This window comes from Passer domesticus, chromosome 2 (assembly GCF_036417665.1).
Source record: "Passer domesticus isolate bPasDom1 chromosome 2, bPasDom1.hap1, whole genome shotgun sequence".
Lineage (NCBI taxonomy): Eukaryota > Metazoa > Chordata > Aves > Passeriformes > Passeridae > Passer > Passer domesticus.
This window is the reverse complement of record NC_087475.1, coordinates 111,586,993-111,612,042: the sequence shown is the minus strand read 5'-3', so window position 1 is coordinate 111,612,042 and position 25,050 is coordinate 111,586,993. Positions and strand designations below refer to the sequence as shown.

Sequence of the window (25,050 nt, the reverse complement as noted above, 5' to 3'; positions counted from 1 at the left end):
TGTCAGACCCAGCCACCATGGGTTTGGGAGGGGTAAGTCGTGTTTGACCAACCTGATCTCCTTTTATGACCAGGTGACCCACCTGGTGGATGCAGGAAAGGCTGTGGGTGTTGTGTACCTGGACTTCAGCAAGGCCTTTGACACTGTCTCCCACAGCACACTCCTGGAAAAGCTGCAGCCCACGGCTTGGAGAGGGCCCTCTGTGCTGGGTCAGGAGCTGGCTGGATGGCCGGGCCCGGAGAGTGCTGGTGAGCAGTGCTGCACCCAGCTGGGGCCAGGCACCAGGGGTGTCCTCAGGGCTCTGTGCTGGGGCCTGCTCTGCTCAATGTCTTCATTGATGGCATGGATGAGCGGATTGAGTCTATGGTTGGTGAATTTGCAGATGACACTAAGCTGGGATCATGTGTCAATCTGTTGGAAGGTAGGAGGACTCTGCAGAGAGACCTGGATCAGTTGGATGGATGGGCAGAGTCCAATTAGAAGTTTAATAAGTCCAAGTGCTGAGTTCTGCATTTTGGCCACAATAACCCCCTGCAGTGTTATAGGCTGGGGACACTGTGGCTGGACAGTGCCCAGGCAGAAAGGGACCTGCGGGTTGACAGGAACATGAGCCAGCAGTGTGCCCTGGTGGCCAAGAAGGCCAAGGGCATCCTGGCCTGTGTCAGGAGCAGTGTGGCCAGCAGGAGCAGGGAGGTCATTCTTCCCCTGTACTCAGCACTGGTGAGGGCACACCTTGAGTGCTGTGTCCAGTTCTGGCCCCTGAGTTTGGGAAGGACGTTGAGACACTTGAGCACATCCAGAGGAGGGAACGAGGCTGGTGAGGGGCTTGGAACACAAGCCCTGTGAGGAATGACTGAGGGAGCTGGGGGTGTTTAGCCTGGAGAAAAGGAGACTCAGGGGTGACCTTATCACTCTCTACAACTTCCTGAAAGGCGGCTGTAGCCAGGTGGGGTTGGTCTCTCTCTCTCCAGGCAACAATGGACAGAATGAGAGGATACAGTCTTAAACTGCACCAAGGGTTGATAATAGGCTGGATATTAGGAACAAGGTTTTACAGAAAGAGTGATAAAGTTCTGGAATGGCTTCCCCAGGGAGGTGGTGGAGTCACCATCCCTGGATGTGTTTAAAGAAAGTTTGAATGTGGCACTCGATGCCATGGTTTAGTTGAGGTGTTAGGGCTGGGTTGGACTCAATGATCATGGAGGTCTCTTCCCACCTAGTGACTTGGTGATTCTGTGTGATGCCAGCTGTGTGCCTTTTGATGTCTGTGTGCCTTTTGTAGGCATCAGAACCACTACCTTTTCCTGGCAGGGTTAGGAGAAGGATTTGGACAGAGTTGAAGTTGTCAGGCAGGTCACCAGCTAGAGGAATGTGTGTGGCACCTGGTGGGACTGGGTGGCTTTGGGGCCAGGCCTCATGGCCCCCATCTATGGGTCAACTCTGCTTACAGCTCTGGCAGCCCATAGAATCACAGAATTGTTTAGATAGGAAAAGACCTTTCAGATTATTGAGTCCAGCCTTTTACACAGCACTGCCAAGTCCTCCACTAAACAACGTCCCAGGAGCCACATCTCCATACCTTTTAAATATCTCCAGGAATGATGATCCCACCACTTCCCTGGGCAATGGCTTGACAATTCTTTCAGTGAAGAAATTTCTCCTGATATCCAATCTAAGATAATGAACTCTAGGGAGGGTTGTGGGCAGCAAGGAATGTTTGCTGCTGAGAACATGATTGTGGCTCTGCCAACAGCCCTGGCCCTGAAATCACTGAGGGTAAAAGAGTCTTGGATTTGCACATCCTGCAACATCAGTCTGACATTGCAGATACAGACTGATAAGGCTCTGTAAAAATAAGCCCTCAGATTTATCAAGTACTGTCATAACATGCTGATGCCCTCTTTATCCAATACATAGCACCTGCTGTACCAAAACTGTCTGTCTCTCAAGCTGTGCAGAAGAGCTGGCAGATGTTTTGTCCCAGGCTGCACAGGGGAATGCCAAAGTGCCTCATGGAAAGGCAGCAGCCTGACATGTTGCTCTTCTCTCCTTTCACCTCCCATTACACCTCAGCCTTCCACTTCCCAGATGCACCTCCTGACCCCACAGTGACTTTCCTACTGAGGAGCCTGTGCTTAGCCTCACCATATCCTCAGTTTCATACTAAGCCCCCAAATTGTGCACTATCCCCCAGACAAGACTTCTCAGTCACATCAAAACAGTGGGTGCTGGCAGGTGACTTCTAGACTCACCAAAAGGAGCTCTCAGGCCTGAAAAGAGAAAACTCCTGAATTGGGAAGTTTAATCAGTTTAAGGCAAGCTCTGTCATGATGTTTTTAAGTTCACTAAGACTTTAAAGGGTAAGTTGTATAACTCCTTTCTGAAACCAACTGTGTTGAGATGCAGCATTCCAAAGGTTTGCCATAACAGTTGGCCAGCAGAACTGATGTGTTTCTTTCTAGAGAAATCCTACAAATAATCCCTAACACCTTTGGATGAACTCAATCTGAAGTTTACACTCTCTAAAGCTAATAATATGTGATTGTACTTCTTTTAGCAAAAAAGTAATTTTTCTGGTTCCATTTTGTTTACATTGGATGTGGAACATCAGCTGCTGTATCAGTCTTTTCTTCTTTTTGCTTGTTTTGAGAGGCAAAAAATAGTTCAAAACAAAGTTTCTTGATAGTTTGCCCAGATTTAGTGCAGAAAAAATCCTCCAGTGTTTAAAAATCTAGGTAACCCAGGTGTAAATTTACAGATTAAGAATTACTTTTGAAGTTTTACTACAAATGACGTCAACACAACTCTTCATTTCGCTGCTACTGTAGCTGTACTCTCCTAAGGGAAGGTTATTCAGAGGTTTCCTTTATCTTTCTAATCCCTTGTTTTGCTTTGATGTGCAGTACAGGGTAAATTGTTCCTTTTGAACTGCTTTGTACCTGTGATGAATAGTAATGATAATGAATAAAGTCTTTCCAGTGAACCATGTTCAGTGAGATAAGATGTGGTGAGGAAAAGCCACTCCCCTCTCCTCCCCTCTTCCTTTCAGTCAAAGAAGGGAAAAAATCAATGTGACCCAAAAGACAGCAATGCCTTCCAGGCCAGCATGTTTAAAAAACCTCAGAAATTAAGGTTTGAAAAGCATAAGAAGTATTTTAAAGGTTAAAGCAAAGTTTAGAGGACTGTCTAAAGCTGTTAGTTCTGCCCTTTACTGAGGCAAGCAGTGGTGCAGTGAGTACTGGCAGGGATGTGCAGGCAGGTCAGAGTCTTCGAACTAAAGGTGCCCCAAAATGAAGAAAAAACCTCTTGGCTGAGACAGCAAGGGCTGGGTCCCACCTATGGGGCTGAGCTCCCCAAACCTCACCACTGAGAGCCCCACTGTGCTGTGGGCTGCTGCAGAGTGAGCAGGGCTTTCCCCACCTGCAAATAAAACACACAGGCATCAACCCAGCAGACCTTTAAGGGTGGTGGGGGAGGCAGAGAAGGCAGAGAAAGGCTCTCCCAGCTCTTGGACCCTCAGCTGCAGGAGGCTTTCCCACACAGCAGAAATCCCAAGTGGGAGTGCTCTAGGTTTTGTTCATAAACACGTCCCTCGTGCCCCCTTTGGCTGCCCCATGACTGGCAGTGCTGCTTCCCTGAGCATCTCCACACGCTCTCCTTCCCAACTTCCACATGCAGACACCAGACCCTGCAACACCTGCAGGGACACATCCAGCCACGGGCTTGCTTTGGCAGCCAGCATCACATTTCTTTGCTCTTGTCCTTCCCCAGTGCTTCCCTAGAAACTCGGTAAGCAGGGTATTATCCAGGGAAAGCTTTCAAAGCTCACCTCTCCCACTCAGCAGCCCTTGCAGTGGGAGAGTTCAGCTCTGGAAGAGGAGGGGACAGGCAGGGGCTGCAGGACTGAATCCTGTTTAAATCAGGCCCAGACTCATGCTATGCATGAACAGTTGTATTTTATTGTCTTCTCCTTTGTAGCTATAGAGGCCACTTCTCATGCAGTTGGGATAATCTTAGGAGAACTCCAGGACCTGTGCATGTGGAAAAGTTTCTCTTCTTAAAAAAAAAAAAAAAAAAAAAAAAAAAAAAAAAAAAAAAAAAAAAAAGGTAAAATTTCAGTGGAGTTTAGCCTCCAGAAATAGGACAGGGCTGACACTACGTGACTAGACTGCCTTACATGAATCCTGCAAGTACTCCATGGCCCAGAAGCTGCAATTTAAAACTTCTTATGCAGAGCTGGCCATAGGAAATACTCATGAAAAAGAAAAATATACTAGAGCTTCCCTGATCCATTCATAGCCAGATAGCTCCAGTGCAGCATGGCAATTGAACTCTTAAGTCAACAACAGTAATAGAAAGTACAGACTGCCAATGCTTCTAAAGTGGTTGTTCTTGATTGCTGCCTGTGCAGAGACTCAGTATGCCTTTGGGGCATGAGGCACAATAACTCAATTTATAATATCTTAAAGAAAAATTGCAATTTAATGTTAGAATAATCATTTTCATGAAGAAGCCACTGGCTCAAAGGCAACTTCCCATATTTTGGGATGATGACCAGAATTACTAGGATTATGAATGAAACTGCTTTTAAATGACTACATAATCCTGACCAAGTAATAACCTTATCACACAGTGAACTTGATATACTTGATAATATATATCTAGTGGTGGGTGCATAATTCACCCATAAAATAATGAGAATTACTTCATGTTTGTAAATCATAACAAGACATCTAGATTTAAATAAAAAAATACAATTTACTAGTGAATATTTACCCATTTGATGGGTATGCAATTCATTTTTCCTTCAGTCAGGTATTGTCTTGGTTTCCTTTTGTGAAGGAAAAAAATAGAAAACTCTCTTTGAAGGTGAAAGCACCAAATAGTGAGTATTCAGGTTGTCTCTTTCCCTAGCTCAACTTCTACAGCAAGACATAATGTGCCATGTCTTTTCCCGCTCCTGCCCTGCTGACTGCCAGCTCTGCATTTCAGGTCAGCTGCTCTGCTGCTTCTGCAGAGCTATGAAACTGGGGAGACTGGCTGGGGGGATAAGTACCCAATTTATTTTTAAATTAACTGTGAGTACTCAATTCAATGGCACCCATTTGATGTATGCAAAATGATAACCCACAGAATTCTCCCACTATTCCCATAATCGGTCTCTGTTTGTTTCTTTCTCAGGTATTGCCTAGCAGAAAACCATGGGCAATTTCAAAGGGCATGCCCTCCCTGGAAGCTTTTTCCTTCTTTTTGGCTTGTGGTGGTCAGTGAAGTACCCACTGAAGTATGCCTGTCGAAAAAACAAGAACGCTTGCTACCTTGGCTCCAGGGCAGGATTCCAGCGCCTGGAGTTTGTTGAGGGCATCATCAAAGCTGTCTTTGCCCTCATTGGTAAGTGAGGTGGACTAAGGGCAGGCTGTACCTTCTAACTCTTTTTGCTTTAAAGTTTGTTCTCCGATAAAATGAGTCTCCTTTTGTTCTGCTTGTTTGCCCTTTAACCACTGAGAAGTGGTGGGGCTACTGCTGTTAGTTACACAGCTGTGGCCATAGCATGGTTTCCATCCATGGTGCTCTTCTGGAGCTTCTGTGAGGTCTCCTGACCACTCTTGACCACTTGACTGCTCCTGACCACATCTCAGCGTTCATGTGCTGTTCACTGTGCAGGGAGGGAGACAAGATATTTAGGCAAGGGGCTCCCATGGGCACGCTGAGAGCACCAGACTGTGAAGGTGTTGCTTTTCTGTTTTGAATTCAACCATCTCAGATGTTGGAAGCCTCCACAGATTTACTGATAAAATATGTAAATGATGCAGATGATTTTTTGATTAATCTCAGTCAAAAGTGAAAATTTTCACACAAAAAGACTGAACTCCAGATCTTATTGCTGCAGGACTGTTGTGATGAGGTTTGGGGGAGCTGTTTGTCCTTCTGTTGTGTCCAGGGATGGTTTTGGGAGCTGTATAGCTGGCTGAAAGTGTTTTGTTCTTGTTTACATCCTGGCAGGCTGTGTGGTAGTGATTTGGCTTTAGAAGGTAAATAAACTAAACAACAGGGGGTCTGAGGAGCTCAGCCTCTGTGGCTCAAGTTGAAAAATAGCTAAATTTTAAGCATTTTTGCACTTCTAGATTCTATTTGTCTGCTCTTCTTTAGATGCCCAGAGTTGCCTCATTTCTAATCAAGGTGCAGGCTGTGACAAAGTTTTGTTCTTGCTTTTCCTTCCTTTCTGTTAAGATACATCAGCACTGAAGGGATGTTGTGTCTACAGTTTTATCATTAAAAAATGATAAAAATCTAAATAATAGAATTCATTTTGAGGGTGATTGTGGACACCTTTCCTACAAATCTCCCAGTCTGTGTCTAGAGGTAGTTTGGCAGCTAAAACATTAATGTACTGTTTTTATTTTCACTTTGAAACCACAAGTTCTTGTTTTAACATATGGAAATTCCAATTCAAATCAAAAGTATGGAAAAACTGCTTGGCTAAGACAGACAGTAAAGGCATCAGGAGTAAAAGCTGCTGTTTCCATGTTAGGAAAGCTGGAAATAAGGGTGGAACAACACTGCATTTACTCTACAGCATATCTACTTTTACAGCAGATGCTGGCCTATGCTTTATAAACAATGTAATCAGCTTTTATGTTTTAAAAGCAGAACAACTTTTAAACCCTCCCCAAACTTCATTGATCATATAAAGCGTTTAAAAGCAGTTTTCCCTTGCTGAAGTACCTCAGCTAGCTGGCAAAACACTGAGGGGCCAAGGTAAGGGAGAGAGGGGAGCAGTGATTCAAATACTAACTCCATGTACATTCCCGTGGGACTTTTAATAACTCTGCACGGTGGAGGGGTTTCCTTTTATGGCTTTAGAGGAAAAATCCCCTTTGAATTATGAGTCTGAACTCTGTCATCCTGCATGTGGCAGGGCACTGAAATGGTAAATCTTTCTTTTGGAGACTTTAGTGTGTGTTTTGTTCATGTTTGAACCATTGGAAAGGGCCGCTGAAAAATTTGGTCAGAGGACTGCTACAATAGCAATTGTTTAAAAGAAGAAAAAGCAGCACAGAATAAGCTGTTTTCATTTTCATTGCCGAAAACTGCAAGATGCAAATAGCTCCACCAGGAGTGGAGCTGCAGCCTCATTTCCTCTGGCTCTCCACTCTCTAGATTATGTGATGCTAAAACCTCAACCTTACTGGCATGATGCTGCATGGGGATGTATTGCTGCCTCTATTGCTTGTGTAAAGACTTGCCATCAGTTTATACCACAAATACCAGAACAAATGTTTTTTTTTCTTGTTTCATGCGCAGGGATGGTGGCTGAGCAGTTTGTTCCTGATGGACCCCATCTGAAGCTGTACAACTACGAGAAGAAGCACTGGGATCACCTGATGAACTGGCAGCATGCCACCATGTACCTCTTCTATGGCATTTCAGGGCTGGTGGACATCGTGGCTCACGGGACCAACGCGCTGCCAGCGGCCATGGACAGGATGATGCTTTCTGTAGCAGTCTTCCTTGAAGGTCAGTTTGCCTCTCCCTGCAGGGATCTGCATGAATCCTGTGGATGGGCATTGGTCATTGGTCTGGGAACCTCCAACCAGCCTTGCAGAGTGACCCTCTGGGAGCTGCCTGTTTCACTCCCTGAAACACTTCAAAGAGATCACAAAAAGATCAGTCTTGGCCCTCCTTACACTGCCCAGATCATGATCCTGCATGGCAGAGGTGTATCTTAGCTTTCCTGCCTGCTCAGACAGCAACAGAAATGTCATGGAAATAGCAGCAAAAACCTGTTTTGGGTAAGGGCTCAGCAGCTCAGGCATGTGTTTGATGTAGGTACTGACATGGCACACAACTGGTTAGCTAAAGCCAGTGTGAGTGAAGGTGACACTGGCATAAAGAGAAATGCCAGAAACGTTTCACTGTTTTCTAAAAGCAGATGCAGGGAAATTGCAAGGGAAGAAATGATCTTAAACTGATCATAATTTATTCCAGGTTTTCTCTTCTGCTACCATCTTCATGGGAGGGCCATGCTGGATGTTCATGTTCATCAGTTACTGCTATTTGCTATCTTTGGAGCTGCTGCCTGCATATTTTTGGAAGTTTTTTTCCGTGGCAGTATTGTGCTAGAGATGCTCCGTACAAGCCTCTGCATATTACAGGGCAGCTGGTTCTGGCAGGTAGGTCACTTTTCTGCCTTTGTAATTTCTTCCTCACCAAAATTAGTCATTTAACCCTTTGCAGATGTTTCACAGGTTATGTATATTCCTTTTAAACACAGGCCTCAAAAGACTTAGAGAAAATAAGTTCCTTTAAAGAGATACAGAAAAAAATTATTTCTTTTAAGTGATAAAAGTATTTCTTATAGCCATTTTACAGAAGAAGAAACAACCATTTTACTTCAAGTGCCTTTTATTTGAATCAATAAAAAAGCTGAAGTGTTTTTCTTGTGTTCTCCATATTACAGAGCTCTCTGATCCCTGTAACATTCTGTTCCAAATTTGCCAGCCAAGTGGCAGTGATTTTAGAGCATGGAAATATATGTTGTTCTTTACAAAGAGAGTTTCTACTGTCAGCTGCAGGAGCAGTGAGTAGACACCCAGTGTAGCACTGGACAGGTGAGGCAAAGGCCTCATTGACACTGCCAGGTTCAAAAGGTACTTAAGGTACAGATTCTCATTAGGAGACTGGGTGATGTAAAGGCTCCTGCTTTTCTAGTGCTCTGGGAGCTGAGCAGAAAAAAAGAACAGCCAGAACTTTGATATTTCAGGGATGTGGCTCCTGAAAGGACTCTTCAAAATGTAACTTCCATGCCTTCATTTACCTGTGAGACTATCCAATGACAGATATTTGACAGTGACTCTTTCTCTGCTGTCAGAACATGAGACAGATTTAAGGAGCTGCTAGGAGTTTGTAACAGAAATAGGAGCACTGGTGCTGATGTGTGTTTCATCTTATAGTGGGGAATTGAGGTCACTCCAGTGATTTTTCCTTCCGGCATGTCTAGACTGGCTTCCCTTTTTTCTGTGCTGGCCAGACAAGATGAATAAAAATGTTTGCTGTTTCTTAGGAGAACTGGACACTCAGCACCAAATCAAATATTTAAATGCTTTCTCTGGCTTGAAGTCAGACCTCAGAACTGGCTGTATTTTTCTATAAGTGAACTCAAGAACGTGATGCTGCAGCACTTGCTGTTTTATTTTCTTGTTTAATTTTCTTGTTTGCAAACTTCCAGCCAGTGGTTTAAGAAGCTTTACATAGGAGGAATAGATGCAACCATTTATTCATTGTTTTCTGCCTAGTCTTATTTTAGAACAGATTATTTCTTTAGCTCTAGAGACAATGTGGGTTTTGTTTCAAAGTAAAAATTGAAGTACTAAAAATAGAAGAAATTTAAGTGTGGCTTTTTTCACACCCACCTCAGACTTCAACCATCTGTGTGACTGAAAACCACACACTGGCTGCAGCACAGGAAATTTGTAAAAGGTAAAGGGACTTTCTTTCTGCATCATCAACACCCTCATTCATTGAATTCTCTGCATGGAAATGCAAAATTCACTCCCCTCCTTCTTCCTCTCCTCTTCCCAGTTTCTAAATTCCCAGCTAAACTGCCGAGTGAGGACTTTGAATAGTATTAAGCAGTACAGAGGGTTGGTGTTTGTCATGCAAACCCTGCATAGCCACAGGATTAACTGGTTTCCCATTTTATGCACAAATATGAATCTGATCTTTCCCAGCTCTGAATAAACAAATCAGCTACGTATTTCACATGAACTTGCATGAGGAAGCTCCATTTTTATGGCATTTCTGACCTTTCCCTTGGATGGCCCAGAAGAAATAGAATTGTGGCTCCCCTTTATTTGTTCACTGATTATTCTTCTTCCCAGCCATGTAATGCATTCCCAGACCCTGCTGGGAAGAAGGGAGGCAGTGCAAATGGCCAGGCAGGTTTTCTGATCCATGGAGTGATTTCAGTTCAGAGCACACAGGGCTGAGCACCAGCTCCTCTCCTCACAGTGCATAATTGTGATTGTTGCAGGGCTGGGCTGTTGGGCAGGCTCCTTAATTTCCTGGGCAGGAGCAGGGGGTCTCTGGGATTGTCACTGTATCTTCAAAGGCATTTCTGCACAGAGCTGTTTAAAGTGTTCCATCACACCTGAGATTGACTACAAAATTGTTTTTAATGGTAAACACAGAAATAAGCAACACCATAAGAAAATTAAATGTCTGCCTTGTGATGGGTAGCATAAAACACGATAAGGCACAGGATGCTCATCAAATGACATGTACTAAATCTCTTTTTTATTACAGATTGGCTTTGTGCTTTATCCTCCAAATGGAAGCCCAGAGTGGAATCAGACAGATCACACTAACATGATGTTCCTGACCATGTGCTATTGCTGGCATTATGCTTTTGCTTTTCTTATACTTGCAGTGAATTACACAATTGTCAGCTGGTAAGTTACTGAAACACTGAAACTTTGGTGACTTCTCTCTTTAGTCTAGTAGGAGGTTTATTTTAGAAAAGTGTCACTGACAAATGAAAAGGTTTCTATGAAGTAAGTAATTGTCTTGTAAGGTAAAATAAAAATAGTTATTAGTAATCAGTGAAAAGCACATGACATTGCTTCAGTAAAAAGGGGAAAAATGCACCCATAAATACAGCTCTGATAGCACAGCATAATACTTCTCATATAAAATGAGCACCAATAGTCTTCCACATTTGTAAGTGCATAAAAAGTCAGAAGTAGGAGATTTTTTTTTACCTGCAGACTCCAACTGGTCATCTCTGCTAATTTTAAGTGGCTTAGAGAGCCATGTTCATTGATTTCTTCTATTATGTAGAGAATTCGTAGTGATGGTAGGGCAAGTATGACTAGCACTATGGCTGGGAGAATTGTTCAGACGAGTTCATGGCTTTACTGTGAAGATCACTACACAGAATTCCTTGCTAGAAATTTCCTGTGATCAAACCTTATTTCTTTCTCACTAGTCGTTTTCACTCCCTAATGGCTAAAGTTAGCCCTTTTACTCCCTAATTAGCACTGCCTAGTGCTAATTCTGACAAAATTCCAACTGCAGTGTTAATTTGGCTGTAAAAATGCCTCTGCCCTTAGATCACAGAATGTGATCACCTTGTATCCACAGGACCTTACCAAGCCTTTTCCTGCAGTGTCTTAAACATGCTTCCCATCCCGTGCTTTATCCCTGCCATCCTAATAACCCTATTTAATCATGTCAAATGCATAGTTCTTCCAGTCTTGATTTGCACTGAGGTGTCAGTTCATTTTGTGTCTCAGTCTGAAAGGCACCAGCACTCAAGGCTGGGTAACTGGTTTGCTGTATAAGGAGGGGCAGCTCTTGAGAAAGTGGCAGCAATCTCATGTCCCTTCTGGCACTGGGACCAGTGGCTGCTGCAGCATCAGAGGAGGCCTCAGAGGAGGCTGATCATGGCACAAAGGCAGAGTTCCCCCTGAGGGTAGTTTGGGCAGACTCTTTCTCCCAGCTTTATGGTCCCTTCCCAAGTGTGCATAGTGCCTGCACGACACTGAACCTTCTGGAGGGTTCACTGAGGTTTGTTTGAAGTGCTCTGGGATATATCCATAGGAACAAGTTCTTGCAAGCTGTACAGTCAGGATGGATCAGTAAAGGCAGCACTTCCTAACCACAGAATCACAGAACGAGTCATCCTGACTTGCTGATGAGATACCAGAGTTAAACAGGATTTTACCATGTAAAAAATGGCCAGATGAGCCTTTGAGTTACCACTGACATTTTTTTTTTTGTTGTTTCCAGGGCGGTCCGTTCGAAGGTTAAGCAGTCCCAGTCCATGGAAATGGGTTTACTGAAAACATCTGAACGAGATCATGAGTCAGAAGAAGAAATTTAGCATGAGTATGTCTTGACCAGTTTGCCCACTCCAACTATTAGGCTAATTGATACCTCATTTCTACATTTTTTTGCCATCTTATTCATTTTTTACTGTGACTTGCTTTGAAAATATCAATCCCCTATGATGCCTACATCTATACAGTTGTTTTTTGGGGTTTTTTTTGTGAAGGGTAAGCTTGATATTGATTCATGGTGGTTGCACTAGTACATTGCTTATCATATGCTTCACAGAAAATCAGACTAGTATTAGACAGACTTGATGTGGATGAGATGGCACAATGAAGTCTGTATGTTTGCCTTATTAAAAGCTAAGCAAAATGTGTTTTTCAGCTGCTGCTGAACATGAAGTTTCCATAATCAGGGTGTCTAAATATGTGTGTTGTTTGCCTTGCAAGTACCTGTGGATAAATAACTGTGCAGACCTGGATAACAGTAGAACAAGATAAAGAAACCACAGTCTTGCAGCTGTTCTGTGTAACAATTTTGTGTCTCTGCCTGTGGCTTTCTGTTAAACAGGAAGAACTTCTCACTGTGAGCCCACTGAGTGGTTCACTGAAGAGTGTGGAGTGTGTTCCCCCCCAGAGACACCACCACACCTGGCAGGAGGACCAAAGATGTGTATGGTGATCAAAACCCAGTGTGGCTGTTTGTGCTTGTGCCCAGACAGTCCTGTCTCTTTGCTGTCCTTTGACTTTTCAAGGCAGTGGAAGTGACCCTGCCTTCCCTTGGTGCCTGGAACAATTTATTTTCCAAAAAGGCTGAGGGGTGTCCTGTCAGGCAGCACCTAACTGCAAAACCAGTTTCTTTCCCAAAGCTATTTCCTTTCCTTAGGTGGAATTTGGTGGATTTCTGCAGGGTTCAGAGCAGACATGTGACCCACGACCTGAGTCAGGAGTGGGTAATTCTGCTCTGTGGGCAGGATGAGATGGTTTTACATTTTACATTTACCATCCCTTCAGTCACCAGGCAGCCTGCACAGTGCTGCACAGTGAGCTGTGGGAGGGCAGATGTTGCCTTCTTAGTAGCTCCATACCCAGCTACCAACACCAGTGAGGGAATTAAAAAATAACACCACTTTTAATTGCATTTATTTTCTCCGTGCAAACTGATGTAGTGAAAAGCATAGTGTTCATGGCTAATGGCAGCAAAATGATTTCTTGACAAAGCTAGCTAATAAAACAGTTTGTGCCTCAAGGGATCCCAAGACCAAAAAAATCCTTGCAGGCTTTTTCTAAAACTACTTTACCTTCAGTACAACATAAATATTTACTTTACTTTTCAGACCTACCTTTTATCTCCCCTTTTTCAAAGAGCGCCTTTCTAAGCTGCACATGCTGTTAATGCTGTATTTTAGTCTGTCAGATTTGTCAGTGCCTTTCTAAAATCAGTGGTGTTGTTTATTCTGAAGGAGATCATCAGAAACTACTTTGCTTCTCACAGGCAGGAGCAATGCAAATTTCTTCACTGCTTTTCTTGATAAATACATTTAATACCATGTCAATATTAAGGTGCTGTATCTCTAAACCAAAGAGATAACCTAAGCAGCATGAAAAGCACAATAAACTTCCTGAGCTTTTGTGTGTTTTCTTAGAAGACTTCAGTTGTTAATTTTTAAAATAATTTTAGGTGTTTGCCAAGTATTGTGGAGTAACACCTGTAAACAGGTGCCAGATTCTCCAGATGAATCTTCTTTGGAAAGCAAGAGTAGTTGGCTCGCATACATTTCTACACTTACAAATGTCAAGGAGGAAATTGCACATTGCTAGCCAAACATCACTGCTTTTCTGAGCAATTGTTGGCCTTTTTCCAGTGCCTTTCTCTGAAGGCTCTTGGAGATTTTGGCAAACTTTAGTAAAGCCTGTCCCAAACCTTAGTAAAGCCCAGGACATTCTTGTAAGATAGGTATTGGTATGGTATATTTGTGGCTCTGTGTCTCAGCTTTAAAGTAGTCTTACTACAAACTCTGAAATAATTCTATTTACTCCACTCTGTAAATCTAAGACTGGAGTTTGATTACTGTGGTTCCATTAAAATCAGATTTTCTGTAGAAGGAAGATCCAGGGCTTCCCTGAGGAGCTTGCCTGTTAATTGCAGCAGGGATACATTTGCCAAGTGTGTCCCTGCTAGGATCTTACCTTCATTGCACCACATCACTGTTGTCTCTAAATTGTGGGGATTGTTTTTTAAAGGGCAGATCCTTTTTCCTGTTAGAATGGTTGAGCTACAAAGCTTCTGTAGTCTGGGCAGGGAAGACGATGGTTGTGCATCAAAGAGAACTTGGGGATTATTACAAAACTCTGTCACAATAATAAAATCAATTGATGAAGTGAACCTCACGGGCGAGCTGTGCACAGAGAAGGTGCTTAGCAAAATCTCCTTTTGAAAACAATTCCCTGCTCTTACAGAAGCAAAAAGTGACAGTACTTGAGCTCATGGGACAGAGAGTTCCTCCCGTGGGGAGGAGCTGGGGACTCTGGCTCTGTCCTTATCCAGCAGTGGCTGTAGAGCTGGGTGTTTTTGGGGAAAAACTGAGCAGGATTTGGCCTGCTGAGAGGTATCACCTGCACCTCCCTCTGTGTCCCTGCTGTGAATCTCCTGTAAATGATCACAGAACTGGATGAATAAGCCCAACACATGTCTGCTGGTTTCTGTAAGAGCACGCTTAGCAAAGACACCTCTAAAGAAGCTCAAACTGGAGGCTGAGGCAGTCTGACACAGAATTGTAGGGCAGGCTTGCTGCAAAAGGCTCTCTCCTCACATTAGAAAATGTGGCACTGCATTATCAAGCTTGGAGAAATGCAAGGGAAAACAGATCCTGAAGTCTCAAAGAAACAGTAGTTTTTGGAATTTAATTTTTAATACTTACAGGACACGGAAAGTGAGTGTCATAGCACGGGATTTGTGTCTGACAAGTGTGTGGTGCCACAAAGGAAAGGAACACCCTATTTCAGAGTGAGATTTTGCTACATGGAATGCCTGACCCATTCTCCTGTGTTCTAAAGAGATGCCTAGGAACAGCAGGGCATCTATGACAATGAAAAAGGTACAGCCTTCATAATTTCACAAGCAGCAGGTATTGCCTGAGTTGAATGAGGGGAGGGAAGTCCAACAAGTTTACAAACACCATTCAGAAAAGGGAAGCTGCTCTCAAGAATATTTAAATTATTTTAAAATATTGGTGCCTTTGAAAAACTATATGTTAGTTTTTACTAGACAAAATACACCTGTAATTTTATTTAAATAAAATTGATTTATTCATGTAAGATGTCTGTCATGTTTTCAGGGGAAAAAATATAACTATTTATGGGACAGGATGGGGTGGGATAAGCAGGTTAATCTCATAACACATCCAGACATTTGAACAGGTTGCACTTTAATTCAAGAAAGGTCAGTTAGAAACTTGTCGTTAGAAACTGTGATGTTTGTTCTATTTAAATTATTTAAATGTCTTATTTAAATTATTTTTTTCCTTTGTAACTAAACATAGCATGAATGAAGAGCAAATATGACAGCAAGGAATTTGTATCGTCTAGGTTCACTCATCTTTAAAACTTAGGCACTAAAACACTTCAGTGGATCAAGTACCTTAATCAGGTACTCTTCCAAAAATGTTTCAGTTCCTCCAAACAGCAGTTGGGGTAGGAGTTGCTGGTATAAAAGTTGGTGGAAGAAAACAGAACAGTTTTTTTTTATCCAAAGAGCTCTCCAGTATGTGCAGTAGTGGAAGGGAGCCTGACTCCCAAGAACTAAGTAACAAAGAGCACATCTGTTAAAAGGGAGAAAGACAACTAGAAAACTGCCAGAAAATTTGTCCTTAAAATCTATTCTAGGTACAATATGTGCTTGCTCAAAATAGTTGTCAAATAAGGAATAACTTGTCCTCAGATGACTTTTGTTGAACACTAATTTCTACCTCTTTGTTAGGTAACTGTTGCAGTTCATGGATCTCTATATTTGATACATTTCTTAGAATGAAAATACATTTAGAGAAGTAGATGAAAACCATAATTATAAATACTACAGCAGTACTAAGCAATTTAGTTTAGAAAGGAAGCTCTCACCTATAGACTTCTGCCATTTACTGACAAAACACTCTGCCAGAGATGGCAGCTCAGAGGTCAATGTAAGGGTGCAATAAAGGCCTGAAATGGGAGCAGAAATGGTTTTGCCTGTATGCCGTGGTTACGAGCCATTGCCTCCCTGAGGAGGAGAAGGAAGAAATGGAAAACAGGCTGCAGATCCATGCAGCTGAACAGCAATTAAGCAACAAGAAATCATCCCCAGCACTCTGAAGAGCATGGGAGGGGCAGCTGTGTTCATGGTACACAGCATTCCAGCCTCCTGCCTCCGGTGTAATTTACCAGGGGCAAGGTTCTCAGACACATGGTGGGATTTTTATGGCTCCTGTGCCGCAGGAAACAGCAATGCCAATCTTCCAGTAGGAGGGAAAGCTTGCACCGCTTTGCTGGAATTTTACTGGTTTGTGACTCTGACTCAGATGCAGTTGACACATTAAAAAAAAGTCAAAGATGGTGTTTACTGCTGGCACCATGCTTTGTGCACACTTGAAAACAAAAAAATAAAGGAAATAAGAAACATCTGGCTCTAATTAAGGCTTAAAAGAAATGAAGGAAAGCATTAGAAACATCCTGTCACTCAAGAGCAATTTTATCTCCCTGCAGCTGCATCACACATACAAATTTGCAAGTGTTAAGGTTCCCTTTCAGTTTGTTATTCTATCATATAAACATGGTTTGATATTTTCATAAATAAAAATATACTATCTTTTAAGAGGTGTTCATTCATTTGTGTTGGTTTTGCCATCTGGTGCCTCAAGTATTTTTTTCTCTTTATTTTATATAAAGTGTTCATATGAAGTTAGAAATTCACAATCAGTTTTGCTCACAATCCTACTGCAACTTCCCAGTGGACAAACTGTCTCCTATTTGCAAAGCTGGGCTTGTAACCCAAAGTTTTGGACTCTTAGTATTCCATATATCTAAACTCAACATTCTAGTCAAGATATGTATGATGATGTTAGCCATGTAAAGGAAAGAAGCAGGGATGCTCTTTCCATTGAATAGAAAAGGCAGTGTAAGTAAGCATGAGAATGAATTTCTTTCCTATTTTGTAATTTAAAAATACCTGCAATCCTCTAGCACAATTTCTATTAGCAAAGGACTCAGACCTGTGATTCAGTAGCTGGGTATGCTTTCAATACACCAAAAACCTCAGACTGAGTTCAGCAAAGCTGGATGGAGCTTAATGTCACTGAACTATTCTTTTTCCCATTTTCAAGAATCAAATTGCATTTGGTTCTGTTTTGACTGTAAGATTCCTGCTCAGGGATGAGCATCTTCCTGTGTGTCTCTTAGATCCAATTTTACATTCTTATCCCTTTCAACAGCAGAAAAACAAACACTTAACTGCTTATGGCAGGAGGCTGTAAAGCAATTAACATTTCAAGGCTCCAAAGCATTCTCTGTGAGCAGGAGATGTTTCTGTCCAGCTGAGCATTGCTGCTGTTCAGTGTGACAGCCCTGGGGGAGCTGGGCCGTGCAGCCTTCGTGCTCCCAGGGCTTGCCCACCCCGCAATTCCTCCCAAGCCCAGGTGTAGGAATGTGACCCTGTTACAGAGTGACAAAACTCTCCTTTGTCCCTCTAAAAAGGAAGGAAGCCCAGAAGTTTCTCTCATCGATTAGGTAAAAAGCCACCTCATAGGACCTTGGAAACTTCACCCCAAACTTAAGGGCAGCTAATTGGATAGGAGCCAAAAAGTCCCACCTGGGCAATTTACTAGAAAAGGATGTGAACAAAGAAACGAATGGCTTTTGTGAGGTGTTTTGCCAAGAGCAAGCTCTCTTGCACCTGGCTCGGTTTTTTTCTGTTTGTTATTTTGCCTTTTTGTTTCCAACACTGCAGCAGAAGCCATCCTGCTTATTTTTATGCCTCCAAAAGTAGCTGAGCTATCTTGGATGTATTATATTCCTCTGAGACCTTATTACTCATGGCTCGAGGAGGATAATATAATACCCAGGGGATCCCTGGCCCTTGGATGCACACTGGGGACACATGGCTGTCCTGCCCCAGCGAGCCCCGTGCCCCTCTCCCATGGAGCCTCCCATTCCCTGGCAATCCCTCTGGGGGAAGCTGCACTTTGGCATCTCAGGGAGTGAAGGTGGCCCCCGGGTGATGTCTGTGCTACCCTGGACTGTCACTGTCACCAGGGTGCCACAGCCCCTGCGCCCCACCTCGTGTCCCTGTGCTGATCCGCCACTGAGGACCTTTTCCCTTTTCTGTTTCCCATCCTAATGAGAATAACACGGGGAGAGGAAAGATCTAGGACAAGAAACAGGGCTGCCACACACAGGCAGGCAGACACCCGCCGAGTGGACAGAGCTGAGCCCAGAGGGACAGCAAGCAGCACTGTCCCTCCTAAAGGATTGTACCAGCCTGGCACTGGGCTGGTGGCACAGCCTGGCTTTAACTAAAACCTCTGTGAGCAGACTATTAAGACATTTGGCTGTCTGAAGAAGCACATTAACAATTTTGGTGTTCCCATTTGTAAAAGCAGTCTTAATTATTTCAGCATTTCCATAGTCTTTCGTATGTCCTGAGGAGTTTTCTTCAACACAAAGTGTCTTGGTCACCTGACATGAGATAAATTTATTTTCAGTATGACTATTTTGAATATGAGTATCATTATGAATACCTTGCAGATTGCCACCAATTAAATTAAAATAATAAATACATACATTGCTCATTTTTATTTTTCATAAGAGAGAAAGACATAACAATCTGTAAGGTGTTAAAGGAATTGTAGTCTGGAGTAGTAGCAGTATCAGTAGTGTCTAATGGCTAGACAATTGTGCCACATCCCAAGAGACCAGAACCCTTTTTTTGGACTGCATTTCTGTACATTCTCTGCACATCACATCAGCTTGTTGAACCCTGTTTTTTAAAGTGAGATGGAATTGCTCTGGTAATTAAAAAAGCCAAACAATCTCCTTTCTTCACTAGCAAAAAACACCATGTAAAAGCAAGGTACTGTCCCTGCTTACACAGTGGGAATTAATCCACTGAATGCTGATGACAAAAAAGATGTGTTTATTCCAACTCATTCTTAAAATAACTCTGTTTTCTTCTTGACTTTGACTGTGCTGACTTTCACCCTGTGCCAGCCAACACCACTTTTCCCAGGGTACGTGCAAATCTATGATGAGGACCAGAGTCAGTTCCCAAGAGGCAATAACCACACATATTCCAAAACTCCTTTTTTTTAGAACAGAAAAGGTTAAAGTTTTATCAGTAGACAAGTAGTTAATGGTTTATAACAAGAGTATCACTGTATAATAACCATTTTATAGCATTGCAGACAGCCTGCACTAAAACATGCCTTCACCCCGCTGGGATAGAATTTTGGTTGGAGTCACTGCTGTGTAGTGACTGTGACCCTTTGGTTGCTGTGTATTTGGCAGCTCCTCAGGTTCAAAGCAGGTAAGAAATTATTCTACCCCATTTGAACTCTTTGGGTTCTTTTTCCTTTCCTTAATGTTTAAGCATGGCTGCTGACAAATATTATTACATCCATGTTGCATGCTTCTCAGGAGGAAATATTTTTCTTCTTACAACAATGTTTAAAGAAGTACCCCAAACTTTATATGCTGCTGTAAAACAGGAGAGGATGACAAGCAATCTCTGGAGTGTTTTCATTGGAACATGTGTACACTGCTCATGACTCCTTTGATAGAACTTTGAGAAATGTCTTGACATTTTCTCACCCTTTTTAATAGAAATGTGATTTATTTCTCAAAAGAGATAAATAAACCTCTAACTAATCTAGTAAATTGTATTTTACAAAGGAAATATTTACTTTGCAGATGCTTGTATGTTTGCATCCCTATGGCACCTGTTCATGTTTTCATTGCAACTTGCATTGTGGAAATATTTATTGAAAGCATACCAGAGACTTGCATTTTCTATATTTGAAAATCAGGTCAATGTACTCTTGTGAAACATTTCTGTGTGCAAACTTGGAGCAGAAAGCTTATCAGTGTTTCCTCAGCAAAATACTTACTACACTGAAGTGTCACAAAACTGTGCAGGGACCCATATTTAAAATGCTTTGAAAGAATCAAGTAATCCTGGCTGCTTGTCCAGTAGAGAGTCAGACATGATTTAAGACCAAGAAGCCTGAAGAAAAGTTCATATAAGGATTCATTAGGTTACATTTACTTCAAGAGATTTATCAGATGTTTGTAGCGATTGAATATTCCCGAGCCCAAGAAAGGACGCAAAAGTAAAGAGTGATTATTTAACATCACTGTGAAATTATTACTGTCAGTAACAATCTACCTTTGCTAATATCAGTATGTGCTCAGATCTTTGTTTGACTTGATGGAGCCAAACCCAGACGAGATGGGATTTAAGTCTCAGTACAGCACAGGGATACCTCTGCTTGTGCCTGACACAGCTGCAGGCAAACGAGCTGCTAAGAAGGCATTTCACCTGCAGCTACTTCAGGGATGGAAAACACCTCCATGCCCATCTGGTGCATTGCTTGCTGTGCATAGTGGTAGAGTTTCTTCTTTATTCAGACTTCAATCACAAGTATTAGCATTAACAGTTCTCATGATGCTTGATTAAAACTCCCTCAGCAGTTCACGGTGACCTGGTTTAATATGTAAGAATCTAATAATTTTAGTTTAGAAATATATACAGTCAACAATCAATGGCATTCTTGACATGATTAATGTCTGCAAAACCTAAAAGACAAAGATGTTTCTTGAATCTTAAAATAAAACCAGAAGAACCCCATGATTTTAAGCCTGTTACCACATGTGTAATAGATGTGACTGCACAAGTCAGCTCAGGAATTTGCATTTGTGAAAGACAGATTTCTCTCTGTCAGAAACAAAAAAAGCCTCATGAGACCTTGAACAGTAGGCTGAGAAAAGTTACCAGGAAGCTCTAAGTAGAGGCACAGTTTTGCCTGGCATTAACAGGTTCTGTGAGTGTCACGTTGTTACAGAGGAACTCTTTCGGGGAATGCAAAGGTAAGGCTGATGCCCTTTGCTGTCACCTGCCCTTTGCTGTCACCTCCCCTTTGCCGCATGGGCTTCACGGCAGCTCTCTCTGCACCTCCAGAGCTCAATGCTGAACTTTTTACCCCACAGCTGCCTGCTTTTCTGCTTCGTTGCTTCCCAAGGTGTGTCAGCCCAGTCTTTCTTTTCACCTTTCTCTTTCCTCCTTTGCACTCCTTTGCAGACCATCACCAGCCTTGCCCCAGCTGGCTGCAGAAGCAGCTCCAGCACTGCTCCCAGCCGAGGTTGTCCCAGACACTGCTCCTCAGCAGGCAGCCCAGGGTCCAGGGCTGCACAAATCTGGGCCACACAAATCTCAATTTTCTTTCATTCCTGTACAATTTCCAATGGAGAGATGATGTGTTTTGAAAAGCTGATGGCTGGGACAGACTTTACCTAGCTACACATAGATGTTATTCCACTATCATCAGAGAGATCTGGCTGCAGTGGAGCTGAGGCAGCCTAAACACAACTGCTAAATAGCAATAACATGAGCAAAAGCTGAGCAAAGAGTGCCAAGAATAGAATTACCCCTGCCACGTGGCACAGCCCTTATAGTTTGCAATAATCTTCCGGTTTTATGAATCCCATTAAAGAGTAAGAAGTTAGGCAATCTCTTTACTTCAGTGAGAACATTAGAAATATACAATGACACGTGTTCCTGGCAGTGCTGTTTACTTTTGAATGTTCTGGCTTTACTCTGTTTGTCAGTGTCTCAAAACACAGGCATTAAAATGCTAGATCAAATGGCAGTCCTCAAATCCACTTTTCAGCATTATTTGAAACCATACACCCAGTGCATAGGTGTGCAATTTCCACTGTGACCCTCACTGGAAAGGATTCTAACTCCACCCTTCAGTTAGGGACCTGGTGAGATTGACTGTGAGTAAACCTTGCTCTGCAGAGATCCCCCAGCTCTTGGATCCTTCTTTCCAAGACTGAGGTCTGCCCACCCCTTCCCTGTTGCAATTTCTGCAGCAGAATACCCCTTTAGCCATTCAAGATCTGCCAGTCTCTTTTTAAAAAAACCTATGATTTTCAGAGCTTGCTCTGAAATATTATCAGACACAGGAAATACCATAATACATTCAGAAATTTCTAAGATCTGCAACTTCTCTGCTATTACTTAGACTGTGTCTTTTTATTTCCTGAAGCTGTGGCAGCCAGTTCAATGACTATTTCAAAGAAAACCCACTATTTCTGCCCAAAGACAGAATAAAAATCGTCACCTGTCCTGAAGGGGGTATAGAAGCTATGTCTGAGTTTGGGGCATGGGGTTTTCCCGTTTTATCCTATAATGCCTGTCTTAAATCATAGCATCCTTATCTGATTCTTGGATGTGTGACTATCCATGTCCTTATTGTGCCAGGCCCTTCAGGACTAGGAATCTGGGGCTTTGTTTTGCCTTCTTGGTTCTGTGAATTCCTGCAGAAGTAATTTGGGTGTTTCATGGACTCAACAGTTTGAGCTTTTGGTAGAATAGAGGGCCACACTCCTGCTCATTCAGCATCTGCACACAATATTCCCACCTATATTGTTTTGGGAATGCAAATTCATGTCTGGAAGCTTTCACCCCACATTCATGTCATTGGTTTTAGGTGCAAGTGACCGAGTATATGGGTGAGATTATGTGTCATATATATATTTTTTTAGATGAGGCTTCAAATATATCATGTTTCCTTCTTTCCTTCATCAAATTAAATAGATACATTATTTTACATACCTGTTGACGAATATATATATATATATATATATATATATGTATGTAGACATGTCTTGATTCCTTATTTGCATAGGCAAATAAGACGAACCCATGGTTCCAGAACCCATGGAACCTCCATGCTTCTGTTCCAACAGAGGCAGCTCTGGGGATGGAGCCTGTCTGTGCCCAGAGGAGTGGCTGAGATCTCTTTGTCATAAAGCTCAGTACAAACCAGGCAACATGGGCAGCTGGCACCATTTCCAGGAACACTTCCACTTTGGGAGGTCCCTGACCTTTCCTGCTGCTGAGATCTGCTCAGCAAGGTCAGATCCACAAGCAGTGCCATGGCTCTTCTTGCTTGGTGAGGCCCCATTTTTCACCCACCTCAAAGGAATAATACATCTGGGGAACACATTGCAGGTTTTGGCAATCTGGGCCTGTTTCTAGCCAATTTGGCTGTTGTTTGAATTCCCCTGTTCGAAGATCACAGTGACTTGAAAGTCTGATTCAGGTCTCAGTGACCAGTGTTGCTGTGTCTGGATTTGCCCTGTGTTTGAGGACACCATCCACCTCAGCACCCCGTAGGACAATGCCTGCCTTCAGCTCCTGCTGCCACTGGCACTGGTCTTGGATGAGTCAAATTTCCTACACCTGGAATAGCACTGTCCTGGTTGACTCCCATTTCAGTCCCCTCTGCCACAGCATGGCATCTGTGCACTGCCCTGAGCTGGGAGGCTGCCAGCTCACCAAGCTGCAGGATCTCCAGAGCTGGAAAAATCCCCAGCTCCTTTTTCCCAGGCCAACACCCTGCAATGGGGCCAGTGTGGCACAAAAATACACTGTCATGTGTCAGCTGGGCTGTTGTCAAATGATGTGACACCTTTGGCCAGAAAGATGTCAAAATATCTGCAGTGTACCCAGGAAAATATTCTTGGTGAGGACTGCTAGGTAGATGGAAAGTTCAGGTCTTCCATGTTATTTCTCTTATGACAGGATGGGCAGCACATACAACAGACAATGATAGATTGGATGAGTTCATGACTCATTGGAACATTTGGGCAAAATGTTTTAGAGAAGTTGGCTTAAATAAAATAATCATGGCTGGGATTTCAGCACTGGAAACAAAGCATTATGATGATTCTGTAATTTCTTTTGGTCACTGCTCTAGCGTTCCGCATTTGATTTGCTGTGAATTGCCTTAAAGAATATATTTTAATAGCTATAATTGTTAAAATACATGAGGTAAGAATCTTTGGACAGACATAATTAACTTGAAATCACAACAAACATTACTGAAATTACAAACCCTCAATTTTACTCTGTTTTGCCGAGGAAAGTTTATACTGTCCATCTGCCTGTTGTTCCACTTTCTTGGCACTTTCTTTAACTTGCAGGCCAGTTTCAACTAAATTTACTAGGTGGTTACACATCTTAAAGGTCTCAAAGTCTTATGAGTTTTTCACATATCATCAGTTGGGTACCAACCCTATAATTATCTCAAAGAGGAAAAGGAAAGGAGACTTATGCCACCATAAGGTTGAGGCCAGTCAATCTAGTCCAGTCACTAAGATGCATGAACTACCTACAATATTTGTCTCCCCTCCACCAGCTAACAAAGTGGAGATGTATGTTTTATGTACTGAAAATATAAATATGGATCTAAGAGGTGAGAGGGGCTGAGATGTGATGGAGCATGAAGAGCATGGGATCAAAGTGCCAAAGGTGTTGAGGAGGCTGGAAGAAAGGACAGTCAGGCACTGGGAGGATGGAGGAGGTGATCCAGTTTATTTCCAGGAAAAGAGAGTATGGCATACAGTGTAGACAACTTTTGTAACCCAAATACTTTTGTTCCAACAATGATGAAAAAATTTCCCCTTGGTCATAGTTCATTGTTTTTCTACATTATGTCATGGTTATTTTCTTTCACAAATCATGACAAAGGGCCTGGTTTTCTTTTTGTGGTTTTTCTGTTTGGGTCTTTTTTTGTTTGGTTTGGTTTCATTTTGTTTTGTTTTGCTTTAATCTGGAGTGATCCTAATGACATTAAAATATTTAGAATAATTTGAGATTTGCATCAGTGGGAAAATTGTATTTCAGATGGATTCTAAGCCCAAAACCAAGTAGTATAAGTATACAAACCAGCCCAGACCACTTTCAGATCAAGGCTTGAATAACTAAGAAGAAAAAAATAAAAAAAGCTTGTATGAATGCATGTGCATTTGTAGCAACTTACTCTTGGCTTTCAACCCTCAGAGGGACAGCAGGATCATCACAAAGGTATTCAATTCCATGGGTCTAGAGAGGATTCACTCAAGACAGCTGAAAGACCTGGCTGATGCCCCTGTGGGCTCCTGTCACCTGTGGTGATGAAGAGAGGCC

The 25,050-nt window shown here is 42.6% G+C and overlaps 1 protein-coding gene across 8 annotated transcripts in view; it reads left to right on the top strand.

The window, feature by feature from the left end:
• TMEM45A (transmembrane protein 45A) overlaps positions 1-15,149 on the top strand; it is a 28,414-nt gene extending 13,265 nt beyond the window's left edge. For 5 of the 8 annotated variants that reach the window (XM_064410737.1, XM_064410742.1, XM_064410739.1 and 2 more), the window contains exons 2-6: positions 5,182-5,391; positions 7,306-7,518; positions 7,990-8,174; positions 10,306-10,451; positions 11,791-15,149. In XM_064410737.1, coding sequence (XP_064266807.1) covers positions 5,202-5,391; positions 7,306-7,518; positions 7,990-8,174; positions 10,306-10,451; positions 11,791-11,884 — 828 coding nt within the window. In that variant the 5' untranslated portion in view covers positions 5,182-5,201 and the 3' untranslated portion in view covers positions 11,885-15,149. Of the gene's footprint in view, positions 1-236; positions 367-645; positions 721-5,181; positions 5,392-7,305; positions 7,519-7,989; positions 8,175-9,418; positions 9,481-10,305; positions 10,452-11,790 lie in introns of those variants that run through there. The other 3 variants (XR_010356866.1, XM_064410740.1, XM_064410743.1) reach the window with 3 other exon arrangements.
• The last annotated feature ends 9,901 nt before the right edge of the window (positions 15,150-25,050 follow it).